Source organism: Solanum tuberosum, unplaced genomic scaffold (genome assembly GCF_000226075.1).
Source record: "Solanum tuberosum cultivar DM 1-3 516 R44 unplaced genomic scaffold, SolTub_3.0 scf00234, whole genome shotgun sequence".
NCBI classification, from domain to species: domain Eukaryota; kingdom Viridiplantae; phylum Streptophyta; class Magnoliopsida; order Solanales; family Solanaceae; genus Solanum; species Solanum tuberosum.
The window spans coordinates 797,541-807,838 of NW_006239168.1; the positions used below are offsets into that span (position 1 = coordinate 797,541).

Below are 10,298 nucleotides of genomic sequence, written 5' to 3' on the forward strand. Positions count from 1 at the left end.
TATATATATATATATATATATATATATATATATTAATGTAGTAATTAAGTTATCATTCTTATTAAGTAATCTATTAATGTTTATCATAAGATTTACTTTTGGAAAAAAAGCCTAAATTTTTCTTTGTAGTTGCACGAAAAAGTTATGTACACACATATATTTTACGGGCAATCAAATACCCCTTAGCTATAAATAAGAATTGTGATAAAGTGGTAAATATTCTTCCATTCATAATTAGAAATCTTGAGTTCAAGTTTCTTCAGATACATAGTAATCTTTGTTAGGGAGTGATTTGTCCTTTAATGTGAGATTTTTCGATGCGACTCCAAATTAATCAAGCTCTAACATAAATATTGAACGCCGAGTCGGAAATATAAAAAAATACCCCTATCATTTTGTTGGCATAACACCACTTTTATGGTCTAAAGTGCTCCACATGTGTTATGTGTATGACTCATCAGCGCCACATCAACATGCACCACGTTAAAAATATAATTTATAAAAATTTAAAACTTTTTTTTCTTTTTCCCATTCTCACCACAAACCTCTATTACCATTTAATTATGATTTTTTCCCAAAATAATTTAATTGTATAAATATTTATTCATATAAGCATAAATTAAATTAAACACTTCATGTAATTGTAACAACTTTTGTTGCCACCTTAGCCTAGGTTGGGGCAGTGCCGTAGTCATAGTAACAGTCGAACACTTCTCTTCAAGAAATTATAATATATATAAATTAAAAACATTCTTCATATGTATATATCAAATTTTGAATATTTTAATAAAATTTCTGATTTCACCGCGAGAGCGAAAGCCAACTAGGAGACTATCTTCCATTTCCTTTCATTTCTCGATAGAATTATCTTATACGTTGTACTTGAACGAATAGTACATCAAAAAGAAAAGAAAAAGTAAAACTTCTAGTATGTTTCATTGTTTTGTTTTAGAAATTTCAACACAGTACAAGATGACTAATTTTTTAATTTTTATTCTGAAAATAATTGAGTTCAGAAAATTAAATAATAGACAATTTTTCAAATGCACATGAGAAGAATTTGAATATTAATTCATTTATATTTTTAGCCAGCACTTTTTGAATTTGTTATATATTCCCCAACTTGTAGTTTACTAAGTAGTATTTTTATAAAAATCCCACTTGGATACAATAATTAAAAAAATGTATCACTGCAAATTATCTCTTCATAGGCATATGCAAATTTAATCATTGAATATAGAATTTATTTCCTTTTATATTTTAGAAATGGTCGACATAATTTCAATTGTTTTGACTCGAACTGTTCAAGAATTGATAAACACGTGAAGATGAATAGGTACAAATAAATAGACGCACGCCGTTTATTTATTATTAGTGATATTGTTTGCTTTAATCTTCAGAATAATGTGAAGCCTTTATTTTTATAAAAGAATTTATTTAATATTATTGCACTTTAATTTATCGATATAATCTGCTTATTATACATTATTCTTTAGCTCTAAATATCCATCATTAGTGTTTATTGCCTGCACATATATGTCTAAGTTACACTTATTATATATCATAAATTTTGATTGTTATTAATGAATATTTTTAAAATTATAATTTAAGACAAAGTTTAATAGTGGGGTTGAAATAGGTAAGACAATTAGAATAAGACGGGGTTGAGAGGAGTTTGACTTTTAAAGTGTAATCGATATTTACCGTACATCAATTGGCGAAAATAAATAAATTTTATTCAATAAGGATGGTGGTGAAGTAATAAGTTAATTAAAAGTCTCGAATTTGAGTTTTTTAATTATAAAATCGCCTTTGTTAAGCTGCATTTGACCCTTCAATATATATTTTTGACGTGAATTTAAATTTAGTAGGGTCCAATACAAATAGGACTCTGAATAAAAAACAAAAAAATGTTTTATATATATATAGCTTTATTTGATATCTATGTCTTCCAATTTTGGGTGTATACTAGTAGATACTTAAACTTGCATATAATTCATGAATAAACAAACACATATGTCCTACTTGTTGTCCTACGTAGCAATTCACGTCCTATGAAGCATCCTACGTGCACTATGTTAGCTCCGGAATGTCGAGTTTGGTCTAGATTGACCCTTCTTTTGTGTCTTGAGGCCTCCGGACTTATTTCGAGCCCTTTTGTGGTTTTCGATTTAAAATGACAGTTGGTGTGGGACCTACTTTTTGTTAATATGACCTCGTATGAAAATTTCGATTGCGCCATCGAGTCCGGAATATCAATTTTGATATGGTTGCATATCTCGTTTGTGTGCACGGGGTTCCGAACGAGTTCAGAGCACCCCGTCGGAGTTTTTAAGTTTTCAAAAAATATGCTGAAAATCTGATATATAATGCAGAAAATCAGCAGCCTTTCCAAAACTCTAAAACATCCTAACTCCCTCATCTCTCAACTGATTTAGGCGATTAGAAGTGCGGGACCTTCGTATTCTCGGTGGCTTCGCTATAGAGTATTCAGAAGTTGTCGGGTGCACGTCGTTTGAGGTAAATTTTGCGATAAATCTGACTGCTGTAACCTTTTCCGAGTTCTTACTTTTGGCTTTCTTGAATTGGTGTTATCTCACTCATTTTAGCTCGGTTTTGGGTGATTCACAGTCCCACGTGTTGGGAATTATCGTGGCTATGTCGTGGAGTGTTCAAGGAGTGTTGGGCACCATTCGATTCTTGTAAATTCCGAGTTTAGACTGCTGCATGATTTCTTTTAAGTTGATTAAAATGTGTTTTTCTTGCATGTTGGGTTTTGCTGCGTTTTAAGCCTCGAATTGTGTTCCATTTTGGAACACAAGTTCGGGGGTACTGTTTTGGGTCTCTTGGCAGAGTCAAATCCAAACAGTTCGATGCGGGTCCCACGATTCCCATTTTGACTCCAAAATTGACTCGTCTCCGTTTGTTGTGATTTTAGTGTCTAAACGACCGTACTAATGTTGTGATCCTATATTTTATAGAGTGACAACGTTCAAAGGTCGTTTGGGAAGGAAAAGCTCCGACAAAGTGATTAAGAGCGCGCGCGATCGGCCTTAAGGTAGTCTACGACTTCCTTTTTATTAGATTGAGCTTAATTGTGTAAAAGTGTGTCGATTGGAGTGAATTGGGGGTGGGTACCAGTTTCCTACTTTACTTTGATTAGATACCTCATGTTAGGATCGATTGACTATATTTCGGGTGTAGTACCATGTTAACCGGTTTAGTAGAGTTGCATGCTTATGTGCTAAATGCTATTGTATGCTTTGTTCATTTTTAACCGGAAGCATGATGTCCTTAGTCTAGGTTAGGCTAGCATTACCTTAGACTTATGACCCGTGTGGGCTAGATAGCCTTGACCTTCTGCCGACGTCGTTCGAATGACTTAGCTCCTTGTAGACTGGAGTAGCAGACTTGAGTCTGATAGTTTGAGCCTTAGATTAGGCGTTATCGCTGCTTGCTGCATTTTTGTATCTTTTCCCTCTAATTCTACGGTTTCGACGCGTTCTCGAAAGTTCAGTGCATTACTAAAGGCGTGGGATTGAGATAGTATAGGCTTGGAGCCTTTTCTGTGATTTCTTAGAGTGGACGGCGTTCCACGATGGTTGTTGCTGGATTGGATCCTATTGTAGATACCATCACCCCCGGGGTCGTTCTTTCTAGCTAGGCTGGGGGCGTATCGCTGGCTGGGTAGACTCGGTGATTTCGGCGATCGCCCCCGGGCCTCTCTTTCTAGATGGGCTGGGAGTGTGCTGTTGGCTGGGTGTCCCTAAGTCGCTCTTTCTAGCTGGGCTGAGAGCTGACTGCATGGTAGGACGAATCGCGATATCTACCTCACCCTCGAGTCCCTTTTTTTAGCTGGGCTAGGAGTGCACTGCTGGCTAGGTGGAGTCTGATGGATTATCTTGGTTACTTTGGGCTGGGAGCCCGATTTTCTTCTTTCTCAATAGACTTAGTTACTTTGTGTACATGTCAGACTTATGGGGTTCGTTCAGGTTTTATTTAAACTTGCGCACGAGTGTACCTTCTAGGCTTATGGGAGTCCAGTTAGGTTTAGTTTAGTTGTACTTAGTTTATTTTTGGTATGCTTGTGTGCTTTTTTTTCATATCCACTTTGACCTCTCTGTATCTAGATTCTATCATTTCTTATTGTTTTTAGCCCTTTTTCTCAGTCGGCCTATGATGCCTACTGGGTACCTATTGTTTTGGTACTCATGCTACACTCTGCATCTATTTTCGTGATGTAGGCCCGAGCACCAGTGACCAGCGTTGATATCAAGCTTGTAGTAGTCTGATCCGGAGACGGGGGTGAGCAGACGACGTTTTGTACTATTTCAGTTTCCATCTGTATATATAGACTTGTCTTTTGCCTTTCGAGACAGTCCAGTTTTTGTGGTCCGCTTTTGGGACTTGTACTCGTTTCGTTAGTAGCTCTGTACTAGTGACCTCTAGGTTCTGGGAGGGATCTTTATTTGTAAATATATGTTTTGATTTGCTTCCGCCTGTTTATATTATTATCTTAAATTTTGCTTACTCTTGTTTAGTTTCTGCCTTTTTATCCACTACTAGTTGTTTTGGGTTTCGGGTTGACTTACCTACTGGTGGGATATAGTAGGTGCCATCACAGGTTGAGGAATCGGGTCGTGACAAGTTGGGGGCGGACCCACCCTTAGCTAAGGGATGTTTCGTCAGAAAATTACATTGTATATAGAGGTCAAATTTTGGTTTAATAAATATATATACATGAGTATTAACACCCCTTGACACAAGTTAAAGGTTTAGTCTAATGGTTAAGACGTTGCGAAAATTTCTCGAGGTTGTGTGTTTTAGTCCTACTAGCCTCATTATTACTATATTTTTACTATAACCATTAACACCCCTTAGTGACAATCCTAGATCCGCTATCAACTAACCTAAATTAAAAAATATATATTTATATATTATGCCAAAATAACTATTACTCTCTCTGGCTATTACTTGTCCATTTTTAACTTGACACACTTATTAAAAAAAAAATTGACATAGTAAGTTTACCATTTTATTCCTATTAATTGATAGGATTTCAAAATCAATTTACTCATTGAAAAGGTTATACCTTTTTTAAAAACATCAACTCTCTAAATAAATTAAGGATATGATAGACAAAAAATAGTCTTTTTTTTATTTGTCAAAAATGACAAGTAAATAAAGAACAGAAGGAGTAATATTTTGAAATCAAAGACATAATACATAAACATGACCGTGCACAAGCAAACACTTAAATTTGTATAAAATTGAACAAATAGACACATTCGTCCTACATGACACCCTACATGACAATTTTGTGACTTACGTGGCGTCCTACGTGTATTATGTCATGTAAGACACGTGTGTCTACTTGTTTGATTTTATATAAATTGAAATGTCTACTTATACACACTCAAAATTAAAGGACATAATTATCCACTAAAACCAAATCAAGGGTCATATTCAGGTATTATGCCGAAATTAAATAGACATGCTAATGGGGTCCAAATGGTACACACACCAAACAAATAGGAATATTAAATGAAGTTAAAAGATGGTAGGTTAATAAACAATTATAGAAAAGACCCATTCCGCGTTCTCCATGTCGGCATTTTTAATTAAACTTCCTAAAAACGGCATCTTTCACTTCTCTCAAATATAATATATGGTATTTTTTATATTCACACCTCTTTTTATTTATATTTTGACTTTCACAATTTGATTATCACTGACAGCAACTTTTGTTTCGTTGCCCCACTTGTTTTTATTTAAGAAAAAAGATTATATATGGACCGACTCTTTATTTGGCGGGCGGTTTTTTTTTAAATAATTAATTTTTTTTTTTTTAATTTTGTCAACTTGTTGTGTTTATATATAAGAACTACAAACACTCATTGGACATTATTATATTCTAATAGTCGTTTGTTCTTGTCAACTTTTGCAATTTCTGCAAAATATACATTTCATACAAATATACATGTGTAATATTATTCATTACAAGGTGGCGAATTCGAATGATAATAGGAGGAGGAGGAGTACTAGACAAGATGATGAACAAGAGATTAATGTGTTTGATACGATGTTTCGAGGGAATATTAATAGAGAAGAAGAAATGTCTGTTATGGTTTCTGCGTTAACTCATGTTGTTGCTGGTCATCATCCTGAAAATGTTGAAAATCATCATCAAAATAATACATCAAGTTCTAGGGGTGTTGGAGAAAAAAGAGGACGTGATGAAGAACAATTGTTATTATTACATGGAACTAATTCTTCTCATATGACATTATCATCAGGTATATATTTTCCCCTTCTATCTGTGTTTACGTACGTACGTTGAAGATATAATTAAGTAACAATGTAAATGAGATTGTCATACACTTCAATATATAGTCAGATTAATTTGTACTAAACATGGATCGATCAGAGTATATTCAAAGTCCTTGTTTTGTGGTTTAATCATTTAGCTAGCTAGACTAATTTAGATTCGTGCTTCCAGCCAGAAAATCTCTAAGTCTAAACAATATTTTAATGCTAAGGACAGATAAAATATTACAGATGAGATGACAAATGAAGTATTATATATATTTCCTGGTATTCAATCTATTTATGATGTATATTTACATTTTAGCATATGTCTGCATCACAAAATTTGTTATTAAGGAAAAGTGCCTGATATACTCTTCAACTTTGTCATTTAGAGCTGATATACCTCTCATTATGAAAGTGGTTCATATATTCCCCTACTGTTATACAAATGACTCGCATATGGCAAAGTTGAGGGGTAAATTGTTGCATCTGTCTTTTTGTTTTTGTATGGAATGTTTTTGCATGACAATACATGTATCGCCAAGGGTCTTGTCAGTAACAGTCTTTCTACCTCTCATGAGATATGCGTTAGGACTCCATTTTATGGTATTATACTGAGTATGTTGTTGTCGGTATTGACAAATACATATATATCAAATTATGTTATATAGGTGGTGAAGGTACAAGCATTAGGCCAATTACAAGCAGCACACCAACAACAGAAGCAACATTTATATACACTACTTCAACAAACAATGTTCATCAAAATAGCAGTACTATTGATCAATCTAATAATACGAATGATAATCAACTAAGACGACGATACAGAGGAGTAAGACAGAGGCCATGGGGAAAATGGGCAGCTGAAATAAGAGATCCATATAAAGCAGCGCGTGTTTGGCTAGGTACTTTTGATACTGCTGAAGGAGCTGCTAGAGCTTATGATGAAGCCGCTCTTAGATTTAGAGGTAGTAAAGCAAAACTCAATTTCCCAGAAAATGTTAGATTATTGCCTTCTTCAATTCAACAACCTCCAAATACCCTTTACTCTGTTTCTTCCGAACCCGACCCAATCGTTCACACTTCTTCTCTGTATCATTCCAATTTTATCGGACATTCCTCCAGGGACGTGGAGCCTATAGTTCCCACTTCTTCTCTGGATCGTTCCAGTTTTATTATTGAATATTCCTCTAGGGATGAGAAGCCAATAGTTCACACTTCATCTCTGTATCGTTCCAATTTTATTATTGGACATTCCTCTAGGGATGTGGAGCCAATAGTTCACACGAATCGTTCCAATTTTACTGAACATTCCACTAGGGATGTGGAGCCTATAGTTCAGAGTTCTTCTCTGTATCGTTCCAATTTTATTGAACGCATCCCTAGGAATGATCCAATAGTTTATCAGATGGTGCAGCAGGGGGCATATTTTCCATATTTTCAGGCAGGTAGTACTAGTCAGAGTACAAGTGGAAGTGATTTTCATCAAGCTACAAATTCTTCTAATTGGTCAAATCATGATCATCCTTCTTCTTCATCTGGATAATTTTATTATAGGCATAATATATCATTTAACTTGGCTTCAGCTGATATCTATATGATAATTTTGAGTGTGCACAAGTAAATATTTAAATTTGTCTAAAATTGAACAAATAGACATAATTGTCCTATATGACAATTTTGTGTCATATGTGGTTGTCCTACATGTATGATGTATGTGTCTATTTATTCAATTTTATATAAATTTAAATATTTACTTACGCACACTCATAACTAAAGGACATAAATATCGGCTGAAACAAAGTTACAAGTCTAGGAAGATTTTGACTAGCTAGTAGTTATTTTTTTTTAGGAATGTATTGGTGAACAAGAATTGGCCACGTGGATGAGGTCCATTTTTTTTGGTCATGTTTTGGGATGTATTTAAGTGAGAGGGAGTTGAAAAAAAGAAGTTGAAAGGACTAAATATCTTTTTTTTCGTGTGTGAATTTAGAACTACTTATCCTTTTATTTATGATTATGATGCCAATTTTTTGTACATGATTCACTTGTATCAATTGTGATATATGCACCAATATATATTATGAAGTATTTCAAATGTTACTATAATGTTATATACTATACCGGTCATGCCAATATTTTTATTTGTTCCACCATATGGAAGTATACAATTTCACCAAGTTAAAACATTTGAAGCTTTTTACTTAATTTAGTTTTTGGTGTCATGTATAAATATGTAGAGGCAGGTCTAAGATTTTAATAGGATAGATGTATTATAATGAAAAAATGGACTTAAGATTTGTATTAAACAGTTAGGTTCTTACCATTAACTGATCATTACATTTTTAAAATTATAGGAGTAAAATTAAGATTAAATTCTTCACAATTTTTTGGTGCAGTTAGAGAAGACACCAGAACTTTTGGATGCAGTAAGAAAGTTTGAGATGAGCTTCAATTAGATTTAAATTTTAACAAAAACTACTACAATCATATTTCACTAAATTTTGTAATTTAAAAAAATTACTAATTTATAATATTAATAAGATCATATATTTATATAAGAAGCTTCCAAAAATGTATTATCTTTTTATCTTATCGAAATCAGTATTTTTTTCATTGACCCAAGCCAAGATCGGGATCTAGAAGCCCACCTTTCATCTCACGTGCATTATTAGTTTGACTAATTGTGGTCTTACTATTTGTACTTGCAAACAAAGCACGTGCCCTCAGTCAATTAAATTCGAATTAATAATACTCTACAAGAATGAAAAATTAAAAAAAAATCACATACAATATAAGAATCATTATACAACTTCCAGAACTTGAAGAACATTTCCCCTCAAATTTATTCCATTTCAACTTTGGTGTATTAATAGGGCCTTGTAATAAAGATTCTATTAGTGGGATGAAGGTCAACAATTTAAATTTAAGAATAAAATTCCTATGATAGGATAATATTCTTTTCATATCGATAAATAGAATTTTAAAACACTACATTCATGTCATACAATATATTTATGTATATCTCACTTCAACAGAAAATTCCATGTATACGTGCATGAATAATGTGTTTTCGTTTAGTTAAGTTGAGGGATATTTTTAACTGTTAATAGTTTGAGGATGGACACTATAACAGAAATAGTTTTTAGCATCAACAAATATACACAATAATAAATAGTGCTAAAGTCTTTCCCGACATTAGTTAATTGTCATTGGGTCCAATATCGCTAAAGGCTTTTGAGATATATATAACTAGTGATATGCCGCTAAAAATACATATATATAGCGGCAATTAAGCTATTGCCGTTAATTAATTACTGCTAAAGATTATTTTTTATGTAGTGGAAACTAATAATTTGCGACAAGTTCAAAAGTGTTCTCAATACTTCTCTCTAATTTTTTTTATTATATAAAATTGAATAACAATAAAATACTAAGTGTAATCTACAACTTAGGTTTGAAAAGAGTAGAATGTATGCATACCTTATGAAGTAAAAGTGTAAATAATACAAATTTTCAATGAAAAATTATAACATAAAATTAGAATAATAAAATATGGCTTTGAGAAGTTGATATAATAATATTGAATGGTGTTGCACTGAATTTGTAAGTTGATACATATAAAATATCAAAATAGTGTTTGTTGCAATTCTTAAAATTTGAAGAATACTCCAAAGAAAAAATTTGATCTTTTTGTAAACAGACGGCAATAGATTTTGCATAATGCAGAAGGTTTGACTGTTTGAGAGATTTCAAAATATTCAATCAGAAGCAAATAGAAATTGTGAAAGAGGAATGAAAAAGGTAAATTCATAAATAATAATGTGGGTTCATGTTAACCGTCTAAATATAAATAAAACAATAAAATGAATAACTACATAAAAAAGATACTATAATTACTTAAAACTATTTCATTTCTCTTTTCAAATTTAGCACTGTCCCAAAAAATTGAAATCCTAAATCATTGCTTTAGTAACCTTATAATCGAG

The 10,298-nt window shown here is 32.8% G+C and overlaps 1 protein-coding gene across 1 annotated transcript; it reads left to right on the forward strand.

Annotated features, from left to right (window-relative positions):
- Nucleotides 1-5,916: 5,916 nt before the first annotated feature.
- On the forward strand, nucleotides 5,917-8,379 carry LOC102602417 (ethylene-responsive transcription factor ABR1-like). The gene is made up of 2 exons (XM_006357280.2): nucleotides 5,917-6,296; nucleotides 6,981-8,379. Exons 1-2 carry the CDS (start codon nucleotides 5,981-5,983, stop codon nucleotides 7,853-7,855), a joined length of 1,191 nt encoding a protein of 396 aa, XP_006357342.1. The 5' UTR covers nucleotides 5,917-5,980; the 3' UTR covers nucleotides 7,856-8,379.
- Nucleotides 8,380-10,298: the final 1,919 nt, after the last annotated feature.